The sequence below is a fragment of the Oryctolagus cuniculus genome, chromosome 6, assembly GCF_051225735.1.
Source record: "Oryctolagus cuniculus isolate XC-2025 breed Fujian yellow rabbit chromosome 6, ASM5122573v1, whole genome shotgun sequence".
Taxonomy (NCBI): Eukaryota; Metazoa; Chordata; class Mammalia; order Lagomorpha; family Leporidae; genus Oryctolagus; species Oryctolagus cuniculus.
In genome coordinates, this window is record NC_142872.1 from 5122903 (window position 1) to 5149701 (window position 26799).

Consider the following 26799-nt stretch of genomic DNA (forward strand, 5'->3'; position numbering starts at 1 on the left):
CCGTACAGAGGCTGTGGGACACGTCATTTTATTTTTGTGTTTCCTGCAGGATGGTAACGTGTCTGGATACCCAGAGGCAAATACGTGCTGCACATTGTACATGGACAGTGACAGGGAGCAGAACCTGGGCGCACCCCGGGGTTCACGTCGCGACGCCTTCCCGAGCAGCCTTAGGGTGGAAGCGCAGCGGCGCGCTCGGCGCCGGGAGGCCTAGGTGCTCTTCTTCTCGTCGCCCAGCAAGTTCACGGTCGCTTTCTTGGCTGTCAGGAGGGAGAGAACACTGTATCACAGCTCCTGCAGCGCGCGCCCGTGCCTGAAGCGGCCACGAGGCAGCACGACCCGCGTGAGGTTCGAGGCCAGGGCCCAGAGGCCTTGAGGAAGTGGACGCGGTGCATCTGCCGAGCACAAACCCCAGTGTTTGACCAAAAGTCTGGAAGGGCCTCGGGCCTGGCCCCGTGCTGTGAGCGTGCCGCCTACACTGTGCCCCCACCCCATCCTCCAAGCACCGGAGGCAGAGAGCCCATGGGAGACCTCCCCTGCAGCAGCCAATGCCCCTGATGCCGGGCGGGCGCCCAGTCGAGACCTCATTCCAGGCCCCTCTGAGGGCAGCCCGACATTCACGTCCAGAGAAAGTCCTCGTCCCAGCGCCAGCCACTGTCCCCCGAGAAGGGGTAGGGGGAATGCAGGTCTCCCGGCTGGGGGCAGGGTCCACGCTCATCTGCAGTGTCCTCAGCTGGGGGACCCGGATGCCCAGGGCGGGCTGAGACGCAGCATCAGCGCGGAGGCCAGGGAGTCCTGCCGCCCCTCGGCCCTGGCGGCCTCTCCAGTCTGTCAGTGCCCCTCGGGAACGTGGGCGCTGCGTGTGCACAGAACCACGGAGGTGAGAAGCATGGGCGACCCAGGCAGACCCCATCACCCGGGGGTCGCTAGTCAGGCTGAGGTCATGGAGAGGGGGCGGGGCAGCTGGTGATCCCCACAGGGGAGGACCCCCGAGGTGGGGTGGGCTGCAGGAGCCAGGTCCCAGAGGCAGAAACGGGGGACGCGTTGCCCATGGCGTCAGGGCTACCAGGGCCTCGCTTCCCTCCCACGTGCTGACGACCCCAGCGCTCTCACACTTGTCCTGGTTCTCTGTCCCCTGCCCACTCCTCTCTCACCCTCATGGCCAGCCTCACCCGTCCTGGGCTGCTGCCAGCGCTCTCTTCTCCCCTGCCCTCGGCCCCTTGCTCAGGTCAGAACCTGACCGCGTCAGCTCCTGCCACCGTGAGCCTGCTTCTCTGGGTCTTCTCTGACTCAGACTCCAGCTGCCAAGGTCATGTCACTCTGCTGTTGTCCCGGTGACTTTAGGGGTCACTGTGCACCTTCTACTGCCCTGCCCCTTGCTCCTCACCTCCAGTAACCCGTCCCTTCCTGCAGGCCCCGCCTCCAGCATTCCTCGCCAATGCCCCTGTGATCTTGGGTCAGCTCTACCACCCCTGACCACTCCCCTCACCCCGCTGGGACCCCATCGTTGCACAGGGACCCCTCACTGCCGCCACCGCCTCCTTTAAAATGTCAACCAACGGCCGGCGCCGCAGCTCATACCGGGTTCTAGTCCCGGTCGGGGCGCCGGATTCTGTCCCGGTTGCCCCTCTTCCTGTCCAGCTCTCTGCTGTGGCCAGGGAGTGCAGTGGAGGATGGCCCAAGTGCTTGGGCCCTGCACCCCATGGGAGACCAGGATAAGCACCTGACTCCTGCCATCGGACCAGCGCGGTGCGCCGACCAAGCTCTGCGGCGGGGGCACAACGACACCAGCTAGTCTCCTGCGTGCTAGTCCCAGGAGCCGCTCCCGTCCACCCTCCCCCCGCTGTCCAAGGGCAGCCGGTGCTTTCTGGCGGCAGCGGTGGGTGGGTGACACGGCGGCCCCACGCCACATCCGCCACTTCCTTCCGAGCCCGGTCCCCGAGGGCCGTTTCATCCTTCTCCATTGTCGTCTGCTCCGTCCCTTCCTCCTCCTCCTTGGCTGAGAAACCGGAGGCAATCGGAAAACCACGTCTCTGCAGCCTGACGGTCACGGGCACCAGACGCCAGGCGCTCAGCCCTCAGCCATGGCCAGTGTCCCAGCTCCACGGGCCAGCCCTGGCCCTGAGGCCGGCCCCTGCACCCGCGGCCCGCCCACCGCGTGCTCTCTGCTGGAGCCTCCCGGCAGAGGTAGGGACGCACTTCCTCCCACCTTAACAAACAGCCCCGGCCCCACCCGAGCCTCACCTTCTTTGGCGAGGGCGTCGGCGGTCTCTTTGGCTTTGTCCTTCAAGTCCTTCACCACGTCATCCACCTGGGCCTCGTGCTTGAGGAAGAAGGGGCGGAGGATGCGCCGGTAGAGCAGCTCGGCGCCGTTGGAGGGACTGGGCGCCATGCACCAGAGCAGGAAGCCGCACTGCGGGGGCAGAGACGCGGTCAGCGCGCCCTCACCCGCCGGCACCGGGCACCGGGCCTGCCTCTCAGGCCTCCGGGCAATGCTGATGGATCTGCTTTACCCCAACACACGCGCCCACCCCGACCCTCCTGAAAGAGAGCAAGACACACACAGGGCCCTTCCATCCACAGACAGGGCTGGGCGAGCTGCAGCAGCCGCCTGGGGTTAATCGGGGTCTCGCGGGGTGGCAGGAAGCTGGGATGGGGGCTGAGCTGCGACCCAAAGCCAGGGACCCGTATATGACCGTGGGCATCCCAGGTGTTAGCGGTGCTGTCTGCAGGCCTTGCTCTGAAGGGGAAACACCACGGCGGGCGCTGGCCAGGGAACGCGGAGGCTGGAGAGGCCGGCGGGGCACTCCCGGCCCAGCTTGGACGCCTGGGCTGCTTTCTGTTCAGAACCCCAAGGGGCTTCCACTGTTACCACCCGGGACAAGCCTGCTGCAGGCAGCGGACGGCTACCACGCTGCCCCAGGCTACCACGCTGCCCCAGGTGCAGGGCTAAGCCGGCCTCAGCGATGCTCCCTGGTACAGCGGACGGCTACCACGCTGCCCGAGGCGCGGGGCTAAGCCGGCCTCAGCGATGCTCCCTGGTACAGCGGACGCCCCTTCCTGCTGCGCCCGGCCTCCAGGGCCCTTCGGCCAGCTGTCTGTCACCGCGCACCTCAGCTTCACGGCTCTGCTTCGTCACTGAGATTTTAATAACAAGAATTCTGCCCTAATAACAAGAATTTTTATACTGTTTTCTCTCAGAAAATTGGTTCGTTCCAACAATAAATGCCGACAGCACGTCAGTCATCCCAGCAAGCTTCTCAAGGGCACGGGGAGAGGGGACACACGGACACACGGAGTGACGCGCCCGAGACACGGGGTGGTCCTCACGGAGGCCCTGAGCACAGAGCACGTCCAGCAGTTCCAAATGGATTTTTCATAAGAGCTCCTTAAAGACCCCAACTTTTAAAAAAACTTATTTTCTGGGGCTGGCGCCATGGTGCAGTAGATTAATCCTCCACCTGCGGCACCGACATCCCCTATGGGCGCTGGTTCTAGTCCTGGCTGCTCCTCTTCCGATCCAGCTCTCTGCTGTGGCCTGGGAAAGCAGCAGAAGATGGTCCAAGTGCTTGGGACCCTGTACCCGCATCGGAGACCTGGAAGAAGCTCCTGGCTTCGGATTGGCACAGCTCCGGCCATTGCAGCCAACTGGGGAGTGAACCAGTGGAAAGAAGACCTTTCTCTTTGTTTCCACCTCTCACTGTAACTCTACCCCTCAAATTAAAAAAAAAAAAAAACTTGATTTAATTTCATTTGAAAGGCAGACAGAGACCTTCCATTGACTAGGTTCAGTCCGAAATGCCCACAACGGCCAGGGCTGGGCCAGGCTGAAGCCAGGAGACCAGAACTCAGCCTGGGTCTCCCACAGGGAGGGCAAGGGCCCGGGAACCTGAGCCCTCACTGCTGCCTCCCAGGGTCTGCGTTAGCAGGAAGCTGGGTGGGCAGCAGAGGAGCCGGGCCTCAACCAGGCACTCGGACGGGCACGCGGGCGTCCTAAGCAGCGACCTCCGGGCCGTGCCAACGCCTGCCCCACCTCTCAGCTTCCTGTGCGTTAAGTAACTCCACAGCCTTAGTTCTCGCTCCTCCAAGCCAAGGAATGAGTTCAGACAACTCGGGGGCTGCAAGGCCTTCCTGAGACAGCGACTGCCGTGTTGGTGAGCACCAGGGACTGGACGGAGCCTGCAGCGCTCCCGCTCCCTCCCGCACAGCAGGCACAGCACTCGGCACCGTCTCGGCGTCAGGACTCCAGGAAAGGAACACTCGCGAACGAGATGTCAGATGCTCCAGAGCTTGCAAAAAGACAGTCAGACTGGATTTTTAAAAACAAAATTGTAGGGTTTGGCTGCGGTGCCAGCATCCAGTATGGGCGCCGGTTCAAGTCCCGACTGCTCCCAGCTGCTCCACTTCCGATCCAGGTCCTTGCTAATGTGCCTGGGAAAGCAGTGGAAGATGGCCCCTGCACCCATGTGGAAGAAGCTTCTGGCTTTGCCCTGGCACACCTGCTGTCGTTGCGGCCATTTAGGGAATGAATCAGTGGATGGAAGACCTCTCTCTGTGTCTACCTCTCTCTGTAGCTCTGCCTTTCAAATAAATAAATCTTTTTTAAAAACTGTAACCACATGGCCTGCCCTGGCCTGAAGCGCTGGCATCCCATATGGGCGCCAGTTCTAGTCCCGGCTGCTCCTCTTCCAATCCAGCTCTCTGCTGTGGTCCAGGAAGGCAGTAGGAGATGGCTCAAGTCCTTGGGCCCCTGTACCCACGTGGGAGACCTCCAAGAAGCTCCTGGCTCCTGATCGGCGCAGCTCCGGCTGTTGCGGCTATCTGGGGAGTGAACCATTGGATGGAAGACCTCTATGTCTCTACCTCTCTCTGGACCTCCATCTTTCAAATAAATAAAATAAATCTTTAAAAAAATTATAACTATACCCTCCTCCTAAGAAACAGCCCCTGCACACCACACGCTCCCCCCTTGTTCACTTCCCTGGAGAAGGCTTTTACATTTTTAAATTTTTAAAAAATTTATCTCAGAGGGGGAGAGAGAGAGAAACAAAGAGAGATCCCCCTTCCACTGGCTCACTCGGCAAATGCCTGCAATGGTGCGACCAGGAGCTCAGTCTGGGTCGGCCACGTGCCAACTGCGCACGCCCTCACCTGCCACCTCCCAGGCTCTCCAGCAGCCAGACACAGGAACTGAACTCAGAAACGCTGATGGTTAACCACTAAGCTAAATGTCCACTCCAGCCTTCTGGTTTTATTTACTGGAAAAGTTCTGAATACCCAAACTTCATGCAGTGTCTTCCTGTGGCTGCCACACACACCCCGAACTCAGTGCAGCGTGCTGCACACGTCGAGTGAGATTTCTCACAGAACGTCCTGTGAGGTTTTCGAAGAGTCGCAGATTAATGAACCTGCAGCACGAATTCAAGGTGCCAGTGGTCTCGGTGCGTCCTCAGGTTCTGAACAAGGCAGACAGGCCGGGTCCCACCCTGGGAGGGCGGGAGGGGCCAGGGCGAGCGTCCACCTCTCTGTGCCTCTCCCGTGGGTCACTTTGTGGGTCACGCTCAAACTTCATTTAGTATTCCCAGCACCCAGGGGCCGTTGTCTTGAGGATGGGAAAATGATTACTGTTCTCCACCCACATCCTTAGGGAGATCTTGTTCTCCTGTTCAAAGAAAGCAAATTACTGCTGAACCCTCGGGCTGCGCTCAGCTGTCGGCTTTCTCAGCCCCTTTGGAGCCTACGGAACCGTGCACAGCCCAGGAAGAGCACCCACAGCCCTGACTGTCCTCTGGGCGGCCACACGCCTGCTCTCGGCTACGGGAGTCCGCAAGTTCCGGGAGTCTGAAGCCGCCCCACAGCCGTCCCCCCGCAGCAGGCACTGCCGCTCGTGTGAGCCTGGCCACAGCTCAGAGCTGGTCCCAGCACGCTGCCGTGACTGCCTCAGCAACCAGGGCCTGGGGCCAGCGCCGCGGAAGGGCAGGTGAACCACTGCCTGCGACACCAGTTCCGGCTGCTCCACTTCCGATCCAGCTCCCTGCTAATGCTCCTGGGAAAGCAGCGGAAGACGGCCCTGCACCCACATCAGAGACCAGGATGGAGCTGCAGGCTCCTGGCTTTGACCTGGCCCAGCCCTGGCTGCTGCAGCCATTTGGGGAGTGAACCAGTGGATGGAACATCTCTCAGTCTGCCTATCAGTCACCCAACTGATCAATCGGTCAGGAAGCCTCTGCAGGCGGCAGGGGCCCGTGGGAGCCAGCACGCGCAGCGGGAGCCAGCACCGGGCACGCCTCCCTGACTTTTCTGGCCCCACGAAGACTAAGAGAAATGTGCTGTGGGTGGGGGGCTCACCGACCACACCCAGCACCCTCTCTCATCTGCAGCGTCATCTACAGTAACCAGACGGGCGTCGCACAGGTCTCTCACCTGGGGGGCAGGGAGGCTGCTACCCAGGCAGATCAGCTCTATCCAAGAACCCGGGCAACTTGAGCCACACATGCGCACTGTGTCAGCTGGGAGAAGTCAGAGACAGAACCAGACCTGGACGCGCCTCAGCCAGATACAGGGGTCTTCAAAACGCTCGCGGAAATGTGCGTTCTCTCCTGATTCCACGTTCCAACGTCCTCACACACGGTGAAGACAGCGACAGAGCAACATGAGGTGGTCGGCAGGCACAGACCCACATATCCGCACAGTTAAACACACTTAAAGCGGGGGCAGCAAACATAAACCCAACAGGAGGACCACAGCAAGGTGCTGCTTCTTGGCGGCAGGACCACACATGTCACCTTGGTCTAACTGGAGCACGTCCAGCACACGGCACAACCGCACGTCTCACTCTCAAGGAACCTCCCGGCCCGGAACGGCCTCTGGCAGGTGGAGGGCGAGCACACGCGGATCTACGCAGACACTGAAACCTGTCAGGGACCGCTTCCCAGCGAAGCCCGGCCCTCCCGTGGTGCAATGCGACACGACCTGTGACCCCTCAGGAAGCTGAGCCACTGGCTCCTCTTTCTCTACTCCCATCTCACGGAGCACTTCAGAGAAGTGGGGGAAGCCCAGCAGTGCTGACTCTGCAAGGACAAAGCCCGGGGAGGCAGCCCGCAGCGCAGGGTGAAGCCGCCACCCGTGATGCGGGCATCCACCCGGAAGAGCCAGCTCAGGCCTCCAGGGCACACGGCGGGGGAAGCTGGGCTGGGGGCTTCCGATGCAGCTCCCTGCTAAGCCCCCGGGGAGGCAGCAGAGCACGGCCCAAGCGCCTGGGCCCCAGCACCCTTGTGAGAGAGCAGGATGGAGTTCCAGGCTCCTAGCTTTAGCCAGGCCCAGCCCTGGCCTTTGCAGCCATTTGGGGTGTGAACCAAGTGATGGAAGATCTGTCACTGTGCCTTTCAAATAAATAAAAAAATAAATAAATAACACATTTCTGTGTCTGATTTCTTATATCAAAAGTTCCACATCTAGTTTCTTATATCGGCGCCGTGGCTCACTAGGCTAATCCTCCGCCTTGCGGCGCCGGCACACCGGGTTCTAGTCCCGGTCGGGGCGCCGGATTCTGTCCCGGTTGCCCCTCTTCCAGGCCAGCTCTCTGCTGTGGCCAGGGAGTGCAGTGGAGGATGGCCCAGGTGCTTGGGCCCTGCACCCCATGGGAGACCAGGAGAAGCACCTGGCTCCTGCCGTCGGATCAGCGCGGTGTGCTGGTTGCAGCGCGCCGGCCGCGGCGGCCATTGGAGGGTGAACCAACGGCAAAGGAAGACCTTTCTCTCTGTCTCTCTCTCTCACTGTCCACTCCCGCCTGTCAAAAAAAAAAAAAAAAAGAATTTTAAAAATAAAGAATATTTTTATCTTTTAAAAGAATTTTAAAAATAAAGAACACGGGAGTGTAGACCATGTAGGACAAACTGCAACAACAGACACCGCCAGCAGGGGCCGGCACTGCGGGGTAGTGGGTGAAGCCCCAGCCTGCAGTGCCGGCGTCCCATGTGGCTGCTCCACTTCTGATCCAGCTCTCTGCTGTGGCCCGGGAAGGCAGTGCAGGATGGCCCACGTGCTTGGGCCCTGCACCCGCATGGGAGACCCGGAGGAAGCTCCTGGCTTTGCAACAGCTCAGCTCCAGCTGTTGCAACAGGTGAAGACTTCTCTCTCTCTGCCTCTCTATAACTCTTTCAAATAAAATAATAAAATAAATCTTAAAAGAAAAAAGGTCTGAACATTGTAAGTGACGAAGCTGAAGCATTATTTTCCAATGAAATGAGACAGCGCCAGGACACCTCACACGCACAGCACAGGACACTCGGGGGCCTGACATTGTAATCTGCGGACGCTCCGCTCATGTGTCAGGGCCACGGGGAGGCTGCAGGCGAGCGCCAGGGCCAGGAGGAGCCAGCCCAGACCCTGGGTGCCTGCAGGGCCCAGGGACAAAGCGCCCGCCGAGGCAGCCAAGGCGGCCCGCAGGGTACGTGCCCTCCAGATGCAGGAGTCCGCGGGGACAGCGGCCCGAGGGAGGTGGGTCTCCGCTGACACCCCCACAGCCATCAGAAGCGGTCAGCTCTGACACGACTTTCACTAACACCAACGGAAACCTGGAAGGGCAGGAAGAGGGCCCAGAGCCCCCCAGGGCTGGCCCCGTGACGGACGTCCCACCGCCTGCTGGCTGAGGGCGAGAGCCACGCTGGCAGGAGTGGAGAACCTGTCCCTCTTGTCCAGCCCGTGGGCGTCAGGAATCGGTCCCGCTCCCCACGCGGCTCCCTGGCCAGCATCACTAAGGCGACTTGCGAGGAGGAGCCACGGCACATCTTCTTTCTCCAAAACTCGCTCAGAAACTGGTGCTTTTCCCCCAGAAATGCTGCCCGTGCCCCCAGAGACACGGCACTGGCCTCGCTGGAGGCTGACGCCGCACGGGGACAGGGTCTTAGCACAGACACGGCCGCACCAGCCCAGCCCGCGGCCGTCCCTCGGCAGCCACAGTGCTTCGGCCGCTCGCAGGACAGCAGCCCAGGGAAGCCGGAAGCCGAGTCCTGGCGCTCCGAGCCCCAGACGGAACCCGCAGGCCTGGTGTCTGGGCCCGTGTTTCCGTCCCTGTGTGCGGGGCCCCACAGGGAGCACAGCACACACGGGTGGGAGGGAGGCCCGCGGGGGCGGGCGCCCGCCTACCTTGAGCATGTAGTAGAAGGGGAACCAGGACAGGAAGAGGTCGGAGAAGAACTCGGCGATGCTGAACACACCATACACCACCCAGTAGGTCAGCCACTGGGTGTCATCCTCTTTGTTGGGGCTCTCGATGGCTTTCATTCTGAAACGAAGACAAAGCAGCACTGAGGGAGACGCCAGGGACCACGCCCCGACCTCTCCACTGGGAAACTTGGGCAGGAGGACCGGGAGGACATCAGGACCAGCTGGCATAACCACGTGTCCCCAGCCTTCGGACAGCCCCGGAACCCAGGCCCTGGGGGACAGGGAACCAGAGCAGCCCACTCCTGGCACCGGGGACCTCCCACACGGGACGCCAGCCTCTAACCCACGCCCTGAGATGCGGGTGGCTCCTCTGCACCTCAGCCGTGCGCTGCCACCGCTCAGCAGGGGACACGGGACAGACCGTGCGCCGTGACTCAGCAGTCCCTCTTCTGCGGCACAGGCTTCCCCCACTCCAACCCTGGGGCCCACAGCCTCGCCTCCTTCCCATGGGGACCACACTGAGCTGCACTCAGAGAGGAACCCAGAAGACATCGAATCCTGCGGGGTCTGTGAGACAGGCTCACTACTGAGAGACGCCGCTGGGCCGCTGGGCCACGCGGAGCCATGCCAAGCCACCACCGGAAAGCCCTCGCCTTGTTCATGGGAGGAAGCTCTGTGTGCGTGTACCCGTGCACGTGTGTGCCCACGCACAGACATGCATGGATATCCACGTATTTTAAGAAAACAAAGGGGGAAGTTACAGTTTGAGACGATTGCTAATGACACAGGGAAGACATGATGAAGTAACTGCTCCTTGAACTTGAAGACTGGGCCGTGTATTTCCACTTCAAGTACAAGAACCGTGTGAAGGGAATTCAAGAAGCTGGGTGATGGTGCTAACACATGGACCACGCCTGCACCTCGGCTTTGCACACACGGAGGCTAACGTGAGGGATCCATGTGTCACGGAGTCTGCAGTTATGAATCCAAAACACACCAGCAGAGCAGGGCACACTCGTGTCTCTCCTCGGGTCTCACGTGGGCAGACCAGCTGCTCCCAACTGGGCACCTGCCGCACCGTGCACAGGACCCTGCGTGCGGCCTTAGCCTTCGGTGCGACTGCTGCAACCCCTGACCCAGGGGCTCCCATGCCCTCTGACCCAGCCTGCCGGAATGTACCCCGAGTACATCACGCCCAATGAGCACACGGATCTGTGTGCACATAAGCAGGTGCTTTGGGAAACTGCTGATTATCAACTATTTCATTCCTGTTAAGATGTCAGTCATGATCCACATCTAAAGGCAGAAAACACTAACAGTTCCTCTCAGCTGTCTGAAGGAGAAAAAAGGCTACTTCCTACCTGTCACCAAGAGGAGTGAAACAGAGGAGTGCTGAGAACCACAGCCCAGACCACACCTGACTGCACTCCACAGGGGACCCACTCAGCCAGAACCACACCTGCTGACTCCACAGGGGATCCACTCAGCCCAGAACCACACCTGACTGCACTCCCACAGGGGATCCACTCAGCCAGAAACACACCTGACTGCACTCCCACAGGGAACCCACTCAGCCAGAACCACACCTGCTGACTCCACAGGGGACCCACTCAGCCAGAACCACACCTGACTGCACTCCACAGGGGACCCACTCAGCCCAGAACCATACCTGACTGCACTCCCACAGGGGATCCACTCAGCCAGAAACACACCTGACTGCACTCCCACAGGGGATCCACTCAGCCAGAACCACACCTGGCTGACTCCACAGGGAATCCACTCAGCCAGAACCACACCTGACTGCACTCCCACAGGGGATCCACTCAGCCAGAAACACACCTGGCTGACTCCACAGGGAATCCACTCAGCCAGAACCACACCTGACTGCACTCCCACAGGGGATCCACTCAGCCAGAAACACACCTGACTGCACTCCCACAGGGGATCCACTCAGCCAGAACCACACCTGGCTGACTCCACAGGGAATCCACTCAGCCAGAACCACACCTGACTGCACTCCCACAGGGGATCCACTCAGCCAGAACCACACCTGCTGACTCCACAGGGGATCCACTCAGCCCAGAACCACACCTGACTGCACTCCACAGGGGATCCACTCAGCCTAGAACCACACCTGACTGCACTCCACAGGGGATCCACTCAACCCAGAACCACACCTGGCTGACTCCCACAGGGGATCTACTCAGCCAGAACCACAGCTGACTGCACTCCACAGGGGATCCACTCAGCCAGAACCACACCTGACTGCATTCCCACAGGGAATCCACTCAGCCCAGAACCACACCTGACTGCACTCCACAGGGAATCCACTCAGCCAGAACCACACCTGACTGCACTCCCACAGGGAATCCACTCAGCCAGAACCACACCTGACTGCACTCCCACAGGGGATCCACTCAGCCAGAACCACACCTGACTGCACTCCCACAGGGGATCCACTCAGCCAGAACCACACCTGACTGTACTCCACAGGGGATCCACTCAGCCCAGAACCACACCTGACTGCACTCCCACAGGGGATCCACTCAGCCAGAACCACACCTGGCTGACTCCACAGGGAATCCACTCAGCCTAGAACCACACCTGACTGCACTCCACAGTGGATCCACTCAACCCAGAACCACACCTGGCTGACTCCACAGGGGATCCACTCAGCCAGAACCACACCTGACTGCACTCCCACAGGGGATCCACTCAGCCCAGAACCACACCTGACTGCACTCCACAGGGAATCCACTCAGCCAGAACCACACCTGACTGCACTCCCACAGGGAATCCACTCAGCCAGAAACACACCTGACTGCACTCCCACAGGGGATCCACTCAGCCAGAACCACACCTGACTGCACTCCACAGGGGATCCACTCAGCCAGAACCACACCTGACTGTACTCCACAGGGGATCCACTCAGCCCAGAACCACACCTGACTGCACTCCCACAGGGGATCCACTCAGCCAGAACCACACCTGGCTGACTCCACAGGGAATCCACTCAGCCTAGAACCACACCTGACTGCACTCCACAGTGGAGCCACTCAACCCAGAACCACACCTGGCTGACTCCACAGGGGATCCACTCAGCCAGAACCACACCTGACTGCACTCCCACAGGGGATCCACTCAGCCAGAAACACACCTGACTGCACTCCACAGGGGATCCCCTCAGCCCAGAACCACACCTGACTGCACTCCCACAGGGGATCCACTCAGCCAGAACCACACCTGACTGCACTCCCACAGGGAACCCACTCAGCCAAGACCACACCTGACTGTACTCCCACAGGGGATCCACTCAGCCAGAACCACACCTGACTGCACTCCCACAGGGGATCTACTCAGTCAGAACCCACACTGCACTGCTGTCAGGTGATGCTAACACAGTTCCCTGGCAGGTAGAGCTCACACAGGTGTGCAGTCTACAACCCTGATGTCCAGGTGACACTAACACAGGTGTGCAGTCTACAACCCTGCTGCCCAGGTGACACTAACACAGTTCCCTGGCAGGTGATGCTCACACAGGTGTGCAGTCTACAACCCTGATGTCCAGGTGATGCTAACACAGGTGTGCAGTCTATAACCCTGCTGTCCAGGTGACACTAACACAGGTGTGCAGTCTACAACCCTGCTGCCCAGGTGATGCTAACACAGTTCCCTGGCAGGTAGAGCTCACACAGGTGTGCAGTCTACAACCCTGCTGTCCAGGTGACACCAACACAGTTCCCTGGCAGGTAGAGCTCACACAGGTGTGCAGTCTACAACACTTGCAGGTAAGCCTCATGTAGAGCCAACCTTAGGGCAATCAGCTCAAAGTTCTGGTCTAGGAAGAGAAAGCCCGAATGCTGATCCGGGCCTGGCAGGCGACAGCCAAAGGTCAGGCAGCCTTTCGGACAACAGGTCAGCGTCCAGGAAAGAATAGCTTGACCTAACAGGCACACTGACGAACGTCCACCAAATCCAGATAAGCCGATTTGTAAAAAATTTTATCTATTTATTTGCGAGGCAGAGACAGAGAGCTCCCATCGGCCCAGGGGGCCAGGAACTCAACTCAAGCCTCCCATGTGGGCAGCAGGGACCCAACATGTTGAGCCCTCACTGCTGCCCGCCCCATCCCAGGGCTGGAACTCAAAGCCAGGCCCTCCACTTGGGGCACGGGTATCCCAACCATCCCCTGAACCCCAGGCCAACCTCAGCTGAACAGCAGAGGATGCACTCAGAAACCATTCCCTTCAGAGACAGTGACTGCGGGGGCTCCCGCAGCCTTCCACCCAGCGAGGCAAGGGATTCAATCAGGAGGGCGAGGAGAGGCGGCCGGCCCGGCGGGGCGGGGCAGAGCTGGCAGATTCGCAGCAGCTAATGAGGCTAAGATCAGATTAGGGAATTACCTGTGGATTTTAATTATATCCCAAAGCTCAAAGGCTGCAGAGAGCAAGAGGTGGCTGACTCCCAGTGCTGCCTGCAGGTCAGGTGAGACAGGCCCCAGGCCCGTGGAGGCCGCCGCACTGGCCCAGCACAGGGCCGGCCGGCTCTGCCCCTCGGAGCCCCTCTACCCACTCACACCCTGGCTGCTGCTTTCTGACAGCAGAGAACACAGCATGGCCGCGGGAGAGCATGGAGCCTGGGCAGAAGGAAGCACAGGCTGAGCAGACGGCCCCAACCCTGCCCTCCCGAACCTCCCGAGCGAGGGGTCCTCCTGCAGAGACCCCAGGACCGAGCTGCAGTGACAATGATGCAATGAAGGAACTGCGTGCCGCTCTGGCGGGGGATGCTGACATGGGCATATCAGGGCCTTCTGCCCAATTTTGCTGTGAACCTGAATTAAAGTCTGCTTCTCCCACCAAGCGGCAAGTGTGCAGTCCCAGGCAGTCTCGTATCACATGACACCGTCTGGGTTGTCGGGATCTGGATCCAGCATCCGCCCCACGAATCCAGACGCCGTGTGCGTGCTGACGCCGCCCAGGCTGCTGTCTGCAGGCCACATTTCTGCTCTGCACGCTGCCTGGCCTGCGGCAGCCCGGGCAGTGCGCACTGCAGAGCCATCACCACCACCCTGGGATTCCACAGCGTGGCCGCTGCTGCCCGAAAACCAGGGAAAACGGCCGGTGTGCGCCGCGAACACAGTCCACTGCCCGCCTTCAGCAGGGTCTTCCTCCTCCGGCTCGTGCAGATGCCGAGGGCAGGAATCCCGGCTGGACGCATCCCACAGCCTTGGCGTCACCAGTGGCCACGTGACCAAGTTCTGCCCGAGGAGCCAGGCTCGAGGGTCTCGCAAGCCGAAGATCATTTTGCTCCAGGCCTTCCCACTCCGTGCTCCTGGAAGCCCTGGAGCCACACGGCTGTGGGCAGCAGCCTGGGAGGTGGCAAGGACAGGGCCTGCACCCCAGAGCACCCGCCCTGGAGCATCATCCTCCGGACTTGTCTCCCAGGAGGCACCCTAAGTCCGTCTGTAGGGAATTAAACCTCCGGACGGGCACTGTGGCACCGCAGGTTAAGCCACAGCCTGCAGTGCCAGCATCCCATAGGGGCACCAGTTTGAGTCCCAGTTCCCTGCTAATGCGCCTGGGAAAGCAGCAGAAGATGGCCCAAGTCCTTGGGCCCCTGCACCCATGTAGGAGGCCCGGAAGAAGCTCCTGGCTCCTGGCTCCAGATGAGCCCAGCCCCAGCCAGTGCAGCCACTTGGGGAGACAACCAGCGGATGGGAGATCAGTCAATCGATCTCTCTCTCTCTCTCTCTCTCTCTCCCTTCCTTCTCTCTCTGTATCTCTGCCTTTCAAACATAAAGTAAGTAAATATTTTTTAAAAATATAGAAGTTAAACCTAGCAAATAGGAAAGGCATTTATGGGAGGAAAAGCTGTTTTGAGATATTTCTGTAATGTTTCAATTATTGGGACTTTCTCCCGTCAATGACAACCCGAGCTGTTGTAGGTGGGCAGGCGTTACACCTTGTCAGCTACACACAGCTCCGCACGGGCACTTCTGACTGTCCCAGACCCAGGTGAGCCCTCCAACGCACGTTTCTGTCCTCCCTGTCTTTTTTTTTTTTTTTTTTTTTTTTTTTTTTTTTTTTTTTTTTTTGACAGGCAGAGTGGACAGTGAGAGAGAGACAGAGAGAGAAAGGTCTTCCTTTGCCGTTGGTTCACCCTCCAATGGCCGCCGCTGCAGCCGGCGCACCGCGCTGATCCGATGGCAGGAGCCAGGATCCAGGTGCTTTTCCTGGTCTCCCATGGGGTGCAGGGCCCAAGCACCTGGGCCATCCTCCACTGCACTCCCTGGCCATAGCAGAGAGCTGGCCTGGAAGAGGGGCAACCGGGACAGAATCCGGCGCCCCAACCGGGACTAGAACCCGGTGTGCCGGCGCCGCAAGGTGGAGGATTAGCCTATTGAGCCACGGCGCCGGCTCCCTCCCTGTCTTTAAACGTCAATTTCTTACATCAGAATGGAGGTGGTCCTCAAAATCTCATGGAAAATGCAAATTTTTTTTGACAGGCAGAGTTAAACATCGAGAGAGAGAGAGAGAGAGAGAGAGACAGAGAGAAAGGTCTTCCTATTTCCGTTGGTTCACCCCCACGTGGCCACTACGGCCGGTGTGTTGCGGCTGGCACACTGTGCCAATCCGAAGCCAGGAGCCAGGTGCTTCCTCCTGGTCTCCCATGGGGTGCAGGGCCCAAGCACCTGGGCCATCCTCCACTGCACTCCCGGGCCACAGCAGAGAGCTGGACTGGAAGAGGGGCAACCGGGACAGAATTCGGTGCTGACCAGGACTGGAACCCGGGGTGTCGGTGCCACAGGCGGAGGATTAGCCTAGTGAGCCGCGGCGCCAGCGGAAAATGAGAATTTTGAAAAAAGTATCCTTTTAAGAAGCTATGCATGAATCTCAAATTTTTTTTGCACCATAATAAACTTGTATTTTAATTCCACTTTCCACGGGCTTTCTGAAGTATCCTCACACAGACACATGTACGTACATGCACCACGTACGGTGAGAAAGCACAACACAGATGACAAACCCGCAACCTCCATCAGAGGCTTTGCGACTATGAATCCCTGCACCCCGCAGGAGAATCCCAAATGAAACCCTGCAAGGGTGCTTCCCAGAGGAAGAAAGGCAAAAGGGAAATGAAAAAGGTGAGCCTGCACTGGAAGCAACAAAGCTGAGTGACTCCACCTTTCCGCTCGGAATTCTCAGTGGTGCGAGCAGACTCCTTGGCAAGCTCACCAAGAATCCCGGTGACCACACAGGCCCAGCCTGCAACACACCTGACACCACGCAGGGAGCCCCGGGCCCCGGGGTCGACCGTGGCAAAGAAGGCTTGTGCAAGGGCTGTGGAGAACAGGAAGTCTCTGGAAACCAAACTGGGTAACACATGGACTTAGAATTCAGAAATTATTCCCACGCTCCCATGCCCAGCAGGCCCAGCCTTCGCTGAGCCACACTGTTCTTCACACAACTTCTCGGCTGCTGACCTAAGTGTAAGCAAACATACCAGGAGCACCAACAAGACGACAAGTGGAGGACTACGTGCAGGAGAGTCCTGGGTCCTTACACCACGGAGAAGCTCAGAGGCAAAGCTGGGGGACCACAGTGTCACCCGGTCAGCTCCCCGTCTGCATGTTTGTAAAAGGAACCACCCCAATCACTGACATCATACATGAGAGTGTCAACTGTTAAATCAACAACAGGAGCCACTGTGCACTTGCTCCCCATGCAGGACCTCTGTCCTTAATGAGCTGTATCATGAGAATTAACGGTAAAACATGTCTTCAAACAGTACTTTACACTTGGTGTGTCTGTGTGGGTGCAAACTGTTGAAATCTTTACTTAGTATAGAGTTGGTCTGCTGTATGTAAAGATAATTAAAGAAGAATCTTAATGAAAAATGGGGTGGGAGAGGGAGTAGGAGGTGGGACAGGTGCGGGGGTGGGAGGGTGGGTACAGGCGGAAGAACCACTTTATTCCTAAAGCTGTACCTATGAAATTTGTATTCATTAAATAAAGCTTTCTAAAAAAATAAAAAGTAACCCCTCTGCAGCAGCACCTGCAGGAGCCTGAGGTACACCATCCCTGCACCCCACCACGGAAGAGGAAGCCGACTGCCCGATGGCTGATACGCCGGTGATTAACAGGGCACACACAATGCTCCAGACGCCGACACCCAGGGCCACACGCGGTGCCCAGCTCACGAGGGGCGTGGCTACCCCCACCGGCCTGAGCTAAGGAGAGGTGTGTCTGCAAAGCACAGACTCCCATCAAAGCGAGTCGTGCCATCAGCACGGACTGCAATTTTCACTTGTCCATTATGTGAGCAGAGACGCTGTGTGCCCAAAACTGCAGTTCCTTTTAAAAAAAAAAAAACACAAGAACAGAAAGCAGGGGTCAAAAGCTCTGAGAGGAAGGACCAGAAAGGAATCATTTCCGGCCCACCCACTGCGCGCCTCACGCCTAACGCACACTGCACCCCAGAGGCAAGGCGGATCCCCGAGGCTGGCACAGGAGGATGCAGGCCCTGGCAGCGAAGGCCCCGCCCACCAGGGGAGACCCCGCCCTGACGGCCACCTCGGCATGGCGAGCCAGGAACATTTCTAAGTTATGGATCACAGAGCAAGACACAGGAACTCCTGATAACACAGTTTTCTGTCACCAGTGCCTCACGTAAGAAGGGGGCAGGGGCGGGGGCAGTCACACACTTTGAGGCATAAACACTGGCTGTTTGCACACCAGATAAGGCAGGGGCCGGCGGCCTCAGAAGTCAGAGCTCAGGGCTCCCCAGGGCAGGGCGTGTGCCGCCAGCGTGTGTGGGCCAGCAGGGCGGCAGTGACTAAGGGAGGACGCAGGAGAGCTGGCCGTCAACGCAAGGCGACCTGAAAAGCTCACAGAAAACGCAACGAAAGGCTGAATTTATTTTGGTGCCAAAAAGATTCAGAAATCCACGTTTACCTTCCGCAAAATAAGACTGTTCACGAGCTTTGTGAAGACCCCTCCAAGAGGTCTCCTCACTCCGTCTGCCACAGCCTCTCCCAGGCACCCGCACGCGCTGCTGAAACTCGCAGGAACCTGCTTCTCAGACGACCACACCAGACCGCGAGGAGATACCCCGCGCCCTGCACTCCCACCTTAGCGTTGTCCGCAGTACGAAAGGGCAGCTTAGCGACGCAGGCCGCACAGCAAGTCAAACTCGGAGCAGACAGACATTCAAAGGGAGCTTGTAAAACAGGAGAAGCTGAAGGGCACACGTATTGGAAAAAAAAGCGTCATTCAGTGTGAACCCTTCTGGTGGTCAGTAACAGCGATGCCACCACTACCATCTTCGTTTGTAATGCAAACAGAAGAGCCGGCCTTCATCACACAGGACACTGGACACTAACAGCAGCGTGGAACTGACGCAACACAGGCTGGGCTGGGGGAGGCAGGAGTCCCTGCACCTGCTTTGTCCAGACCTGTGACGGGCAACTTCACTTTGCAACGCTGGTGTCCAGTCCTGTCAAAGGTGGCTACAGTTCCAGCAGCTTGATCTCCCTTCTAGCTAGCCTGTAAAACCCAGAGCCGAACACGTAAGAAACCTGCTAACACACCCACGGCCCACTTCCGAGCCTCTGCTCCCCAGGCTGGCTTCCTGCTACGCAGACCCTCGGGGGGCTGCAGTGGAGGCTCAAGTCGCTGGGCCCCTGCCACCCACGGGGCAGACCGGGATCAGGTTCCTGGCCTTGGCCCTGGCACTGCACACGTGGGGAGAGCACTGGCCAACGGGAGCTCCCTGCTTCTCAAATTAAAAAACAAAGTAAAACAAAACAAAAACTAAAAACTACTACTTGAGAGATGTAAAATAACAAAGATGAATGCCCAGCAACAGAAAAGCAAACTCCCACCAGGACAGCCCTTTGTCACACAACTGACGGCTCCGTAAATAATGGCCGTGACAGGCGCGACATCACAAGTCCAGCTGGGGCTGCAGCGCCCTCATGGGCGGGCCGGGCACGCACGGCCCCTAGGTCAGGAGTCACCCGCGACACCAAGAGGCGCTGAGCGATCTTTAAATTGTTTGCAAACTTCTATTAATTCCTTATAATTTTAAATGAACTGCCCATGCTATGGGTGGCCATGTAATACCTTAAGATGCTGCATTTGTATTTACACTTGTTTTAAGAAAGAATGGAGAGCCGGCGCCGCGGCTCACTAGGCTAATCCTCCGCCTTGCGGCGCCAGCACACCGGGTTCTAGTCCTGGTTGGGGCGCCGGATTCTGTCCCGGTTGCCCCTCTTCCAGGCCAGCTCTCTGCTGTGGCCAGGGAGTGCAGTGGAGGATGGCCCAGGTGCTTGGGCCCTGCACCCCATGGGAGACCAGGAAAAGCACCTGGCTCCTGCCATCGGATCAGCGCGGTGCGCCGGCCACAGCGCGCCGGCCGCGGCGGCCATTGGAGGGTGAACCAACGGCAAAGGAAGACCTTTCTCTCTGTCTCTCTCTCTCACTGTCCACTCTGCCTGTCAAAAAAAAAAAAAAAAAAAAAAAAGAAAGAAAGAATGGAGAGAGCAAGTCAAAAGCCACAGCCTCGTCCAAAGTCGGTCCAGAAAGCAAGAACTCTGCAGAGCAGCGAGCCAGTGGGGGCGGCTGTGCCACAAAGACCAGGTCTCCAGGCCACGGAGGGAAGAGGGTTCACACGTCTGCAAGAACATAGTGCTAGGGCTGGAACAGAGCCCTGAAACTCAGATCAGGAATACATCATTTAAGTCATTCATTTTATTTCCTGGAAACTCTGTTTTCCTTATGGCGCAGGCAAAGCAAGAAAAAGACCAAACCAGGGGGCCAGTGCTGTGGTGCAGCAGGTAAAGCCACCACCTACAATCCTGGCATCCCATATGGGCGCCAGTTCAAGTCCCAGCTGCTCCACTTCTGATCCAACTCCCTGCTAATGCACCTGGGAAAGCAGCAGAGGACACCCTGCACCCACATGGGAGACCTGGAAGAAGCTCCTGGCTCCTGGCTTTGGCCTGCCCCAGCTCTGGCTGTTGCAGCCATTTGGGGAGTGAACCAGCAGATGGAAGATCTCTATCTCTCCCCCACCCCATAACTCTGCCTTTCAAATAAATAAAAATTTTTCAAAAATGATAAAAGAACCACTGAACCAAGTGGCAGGCTGCAATTAAGCTACAGAGAGCCACAACGCTGTCCAGGGACTCTGCGTTACGTTTCAGCTCTCTGCAACACTTTCATTTAAAACAGTTCAGCAATATTCGCAGTCACAGCCACCGAAAAGCTGACCAGAGTACAAGGTTTGCGTGCTGAAGGCACTACTCGCAGGGAAACCTCTGATCCGCACGGCCCGAGTGCTCTGCCTGAGCTTCAGGCCACACGGAGAAGGCCAGCTCTAACAGCAGCCTCACAAAGCCGGTGTGCCAGGAACACGAGCAGCTGCTAGAAAAACGCTCTGCCCCCAGGGCCTCAGGACTGAAAACTGCATGAAACCACGAGAAAGAAACCACGCCCTTCCCAGGAGTGCAGGAAGCCAGCCACACACACACACCCCACACACCCGAGCTCTGCCTCACAGGGGCCAGCTGGGAAACAGGCCGCGCACAGCTGTCAGTCGCCCACGTGACTTCCTCGGGGCCCCCAGAGCCCAGGAGTCTGCTGCTGTCCAGCTCCCCGAGACGCAGCCACTCTCTAACTGCTGTTCCCTAAGATGCACCTCACTTGACCTGCCGTGCCTATTAGCTAAGAAGCTGTTACAGCTTTGAATGAACTGCACTACTTATTATATTTATTTTTATTTATTTGAAAGGCTGAGCTAGAGCAAAGAGCGAGAGGTTATCTGCTGGCTCACTCCTCAAATGCCCACAACCAACAGGGCTGGGCCAGGCCTAAGCCAGGAGCCAGGAACTCCATCTGTGTCTCTCACGTGTGCGGCAGGGACCCAAGTGCTGCAGCCACTGCCTGCTGCCTCCCAGGGCGCACGTGAGCAGGAAGCCGGGTCAGAACAGCTGGGGCCTAGTCCCAGGCCCTCCAGGATGGGGGACCAGCCCCACACAGAGACGTGGCTCCCATGCCACACACCTGCTCCTCCACCCCTTTTATCTGAAAGGTGGAACAACAGAGTATAAAAAAATTTTCTAAAATGTATTTATTTGAAAGAGAAAAAGCTCTCCCACTTGTAGGTTCACCCCTCAAACACCTCCCAACAGCAAGGAGTAAGCCAGGCAGAGCCAGGGGCCAGGTCTCCCACATGGGTGGCAGGGACCCACGACTTGAGCTATTGCCTGCTGCCTCCCAGGGCGTTAGCAGGAAGCTGGAGAGGAAACAGAGTAGCTGGGATTCAAACACAGGCATCCTGCCCCAAACTCCAGTCCCTTGGTGTTTTTGCTTTTGTTTCAATGTATTGCCTCACCACCCGTTCAGATCTGACGTCACAGGGTCAGATCTGAAGGCAGGTGCCTCCCTGGGAAATCCACTCCAGGAAGGTGCAGAGGGCCTGGTCTGAGGGGGCAGAACAGAGCGAGTCTGCGAATACAGCACACAGAGAACCACGAACCTCACAGGAACCGGAATTAGAGGACAAGCTTAGGGTGGGTGCTAGCTGAGCAGCTAACACTCCAGAAGCCGTGTGCCCAGCAGACTGCATGGTCTAAACACCCAGCTCCAGACCCTGACTCCAGCTTCCTGCTGAGGCAGACCCTGGAAGGCAGCGGTGATGGCTCACGCCATGGGATCCCTGCTGCACGCAGGAGGTCCTGAATTGAGCTCCTGACCCCTGGCTTCAGCCCAGCCCAGCTCCACCCACTGCAGGCTGGAGGGTGAACCAGCAGAGGGGACTCTCCCCCTCCCCTTCCCCTCTGAACAGTAAAATAAAAATAAGTAAGTTTATCTGGTACAAAAAATTTTGAAATTCATGCATAATTTATTCATAAAGTGCATTTAATTTTTTAAAAGATTTACGTTATTTGAGAGATAGAGCTACAGAGAGAGGGAGAGAGAGGGAGAGAGCTTCCATTCACAAAGGCTGAGGCCAGGCCAGGCCAAAGCCAGGATCCTGAATCTTTATCTGGGTCTCCAAGCACTTGAGCCATCTTCGATTGCTCTCCCAGACACAACACCAGGGAGCTGGATCATCAGAAGTGGAGCCCTGGGGACTGGAACCGGGCCACACGGGATGATGGAGCAGCAGGCGGTGCTTAGCGCTCGGCACCACGGCACCAAGCCCATATGTGCACTCTTCATGGACTTTCTGGAGGCTCCTCACACGCATGCTTTGTAGGCTGGCGGTACAGTGCGGAAGGTTGGGCCTGCCACACCAGCACCCCACCAGTTCAAGTTCCAGCTGCTCCACTTCCGATCCAGCTCCTTGCTAACGTACCTGGGAAAGCAATGGAGGACAGTCCAAGTGCTTGGGCTCCTGCCACCAACCTGGGAGACACACGTGTGGACTTCCAGGCTCCTGGCATCAGCTCGGCCCAGGTGCAGCTGTCTGGGGAGTGACTCAGCAGATGGAAGATCTCTCTCTCCTCTCTAACTCTGCCTTTCAAATAAAAACAAGTAAGTCTTTTTTATATGTATAAAGACTTATTTGTTTATTTGAAAGGCAGAGTTAGAGAGAGAGAGAGAGAGTCAGTCTTCCCTCTGCTGGTTCACTTCCCAAATGGCCGCAACAGCTGGAGTTGGGCCAATCTGAAGGCAGGAGCCAGGGCCAGGTCTCCCATGTTCCACTGCTTTCCCAGGCCACAGCAGAGTCAGACTGGAAGTGGAGCAGCTGGGACTCAAATCAGCACCCATAAGGGATGCTGGCAGAGCAGGTGGTGGCTTCACCTGCTACGCCACAGCAACGGCCCCAACAAATAAGTCTTTAAAAAATGCTTTGCACCAAAATAAACTTATCTTTCAGTTCAACTGCCCACGACCTTTCTGACATTACCATGTATCATATATATATGTGTGTGTGTGTGTGTCTCATAATGAAAATGCTGCCCGGGTGCCCAGCAGCCATGCCAAGAGCTAAAAGCAATGAACTTTACTGTAGCAGTGCCAAGTTTAAAACGGGCTAATGAACGCCCAGAAAACAAAACATCACCGAAGGGCTGCTGTTATCTTCCAGTAGGTCGGCCTGTCAACAGTTCTTGATAACAAGAAGGCTGATCGCCCTTACGGGGTGAGGCTGGGGCTCAAAGGCCCTGTTCCCAAAGAGCTCAAAGCTAACTCACACCTGGAAAGTACGGACACAGCACCACCCAGCACCCAGCGGCCCTGGCACTGACGTAGGAGTGAGGCTGGGTCTGGGGCCAGGTGCACCTGAGCCTCACCCACGAGTTTCCCAAGGGCGTGAGCCATCAGGGAGCCAGCAGGCAGCTGAGCAACGCCGAGGTTCACGTCTGCACCCTGCAGTGTCCAAGGCGCCCTCCCAGTGACAAAGCCCCCGAGAGACACACGAAGAGGCTGAGAGGCAGAAAGGAAGAAGTGAGCTTCTGGCCAGAGGCCACAGCAGCAAGAACGCCCTGAAAATGTCAATCCTACCGGGTCACCCTCTACTTAGAGTCCTCTAAGGCCATCGGAAACAAGGAACGCCCGTCACCATCTGGAGTGAAGCGCACTCTTCCTATGGGGGTCTGCCTCTCTACTCTTAGATCAGTTCTGAAATAACTGAAAAAGGAAAGGGTGGGGTTTGGTACGGCAGGTGGGATGCCGCCTGAAATGCCCGCATGCCTTCCCCCTGAGTGCCGAGTGCCGGGCCGTCAGGCTCCACTGCTGGTTCCAGCTTCCTGCTGACGTCTCCCTGGGAGGCAGCAGGAGCAAGCGCAGAAGCCTGGGCCCTGCACCATCTGGGAGAGCTGGACGGAGTTCCCAGCTCCTGGCTTCAGGGTGGCCCAGCCCTGGCTACTGCAGGCATCTGGAGTGAACCAGCAGATGGAAGACTTCTCTCTCCTCCCTCCCTCCCTCCCTCCCTCCCTCCCTCCCTCTCCCCATCTCTCTGCCTTGCAAATACAATAAATAAATAAATTAATTAATTAATTAAATAAACCTCACAAGGTAATCTAATCACATCGATGAGAAGTTTTCCTTCTCACCTGATCAAGTGGCACTGAGGTAGAAAACAGTTTTCATGTCACTCAGGACTTTAAAAACCCCTATTTATTGTCAGCTCAGTATCAAGCAGCTAGGCAATTACCAAAAACCACCCCAAATTTATTCCAAATGTAAGCAACTAAAATCTAAAGCCTACACCCAAAAAACAGAACACAGAGCAAGAAACAGGAGCGAGCTCCCAGATGACTGATGCTGCGTCACGGGGAGCGAACAGGGGCCTGCGACCCACCTGCACTTCAGGACCTGATCTGCCCCCGGCTCAAGCCTGAGCCCGTCCTCCCTGGGCGCTCCCGGCACACACAGGCCTTCTCAGCCCTGGGGAGAGGAGTCCAGCTTCCTGGAAAACAGCGGCCAGCTCAGCTGGACTTGCTGCAGCCTGCGTGAGCACCCGAACGAACTTCTCCCAAACACACACACACACACACACACACACACACACACACACGTCCCTCCCAGGCCAGCCTGACCAGCCACAGACACCCACCGTGGTGCCCCCCGCCTGAGGTCTTGCTTTTTATTTTCTGTGATGGGAGAAGCTGCCGAAGCAGCTGGAACCGAGGTAAACACGGGCTTCCTTGCCAAGACCTGCAGACTACAACAGAGCCCACGTAGAGAGAGGGGCAGCTCCTGCCCCGGCGCGTGGAAAAATGAAACCGCAGAGTAAGACAAACTTAAACCACCAGCTCACCTGGTAATCACTCGGATCCACTGTTAGGAGCCTCAGGTTAAACTTACTTTCGTTACATAGATGAGTCATTTACATAACCAAGGAACTGTTATGTTAGGGATGCGTTTTATAAGGTCTATTTCTGTTCCTGGTCTTTGCACAAGAAGGTAGACTTGGGGGGGGGGGGAGAGAAAGAGAGAAAGAGAGAAAGAGAGAGAGAGAGAGAGAGAGATGCCCGCTGCCCAGCGGGGGTCGGCACGCCCCAGATGCCCCGGTGCAGCCCGAGCGCCAGGGCCGTCCCTGCGTCTGGACCCCACGGCTCTGAGTGGCAGCCACCCAAATGACTGTCGGGGTCCGCGCAGTGAGGGCGACCCCCACACCCCACCACGACCGCGACCTCCGCCCCGTGCGGGTCCGCGAGGCCGCGCGGGAGGCTCGGACGGAAGCGCGGGGCGGGCGCGGGCCACTTACGAGACGTAGGCCGGGTAGCCGAATCCGATCAGGTTGCAGAGCAGGGAGGCGCCATAACCGAACACCAGGTACAAGGCCAGCAGCCCGAGGACACCTGCGGACGCGACCGGGCGAGTGGGTCAGGGCCGGAGCGCCGAGGCGCCGGCGAGCCGGGCCTGGGCCGCCGCGGGCTCCACGCCGCGCCCCGCGCCCAGCCCCGCGCCCAGCCCCGCGCCCCGCGCCCAGCCCCGCGCCCCGCGCCCAGCCCCGCGCCACGTCAGCGCCCCGGCCCCGCGCGCCCCGCCCGCGGCCGCGCACCCACCGAGCGCGATGAGGCTGCGGTTCACACCGCTCTTGGCCTCCAGCTTGGCCAGCAGGTCGGTCAAGCAGTTCTTCTCGTGCAGGAAGCGGTCGAGCCGCTCCCTCATGGCGGCGGACATGGCGAGGCCGGCGCGCGGAGCCCGGGGCGGACGGGAGCCGGCTGGACGCGGAGCCGGGCGCACCGGGGCGGGACTGCGGCGTCCGCTCGGCCGCCGCCCCCGGGCCGCGCCCGTCCCGCCCCGCCCCGCCCCGCCCCGCGGCTCCGCCCCGCCCCGCGCCGCCCCCGCGCGCGCCGGGGTCCGCGCCTCCCCGCGGCCGGGCTGCGGAACCGCCTCGGGCCCGCGGGGGCCGGCGCCGGGGTGAGTGAAGGGGACTGCGGCCCCAGCGGGTCGCCCCTGCGCCTCAGCCGCGCCCGGGCAGTGGCTTCCCCGCCCCGCTCTCCTCCCGCAAGGGGTCCTCGGCGCCGCACCCAGGGCTTCTCCTCTGCGGGCCGGGCGCGGTGTCCTTCCCGCCCCTCCCCCAGCTCTCCCTTTATCCACTACCGCTGCCCGGGCCGGGCCGAGTGGTGGGCGCGCTGCCAGCACCCAGTGGGCAGGGCCGGGGTCGTGGCTGAACGCCCTGCAGCGCCCAGCACGACCCTCCCTCCCCGGGCCGTCCCAGCCCCGACGCTGCTCGGTGGCCCCCAGTCGTGGGCGCAGCCCCTGCTGTCTCCCCACAGCGTCTGCTGCCGTCTGCAGGTTCAGCCGCCGGCCCCTGGAGTTTGTGTTCTTGCATCTTGTTTGCTTCTGTTTCAGACACCCACCCACACACACACCCAGTGCTCGCCACTTAGCAGGCGCTCCATGACATTTATCGAATGAATGAATATGAGACTGGATCCAGTATTTATTTTTAAGATTTATTTATTTATTTGAAAGAGTTTACGGAGAGGGAGAGGGAGAGAGATCTTCCATCTGCTGGTTCACTCCCCAAATGGCTGCAATGGCAGGAGCTAGGCCAGTTGCAAGCCAGGAGTCAGGAGCTAATTCTGGGTCTCCCACGTGGGTGGCAGGGGCCCAAGTGCTTGGGCTATCTTCTGCTGCTTTCCCAGGCAGGTTAGCAGGGAGCTGG

The 26799-nt window shown here is 58.6% G+C and overlaps 1 protein-coding gene across 1 annotated transcript; it reads right to left on the reverse strand.

Moving 5' to 3' along the window:
• Positions 1–12: 12 nt before the first annotated feature.
• On the reverse strand, positions 13–25883 carry REEP5 (receptor accessory protein 5). Its single transcript, XM_051834521.3, has 5 exons — positions 25691–25883; positions 25390–25483; positions 9148–9286; positions 2245–2413; positions 13–260 (listed from the first exon to the last, which is right to left on the reverse strand). The coding sequence occupies exons 1-5, from the start codon at positions 25806–25808 to the stop codon at positions 211–213; spliced, it is 570 nt and encodes a 189-aa protein (XP_051690481.1). The 5' UTR covers positions 25809–25883; the 3' UTR covers positions 13–210.
• Between the last annotated feature and the right edge of the window lie 916 nt (positions 25884–26799).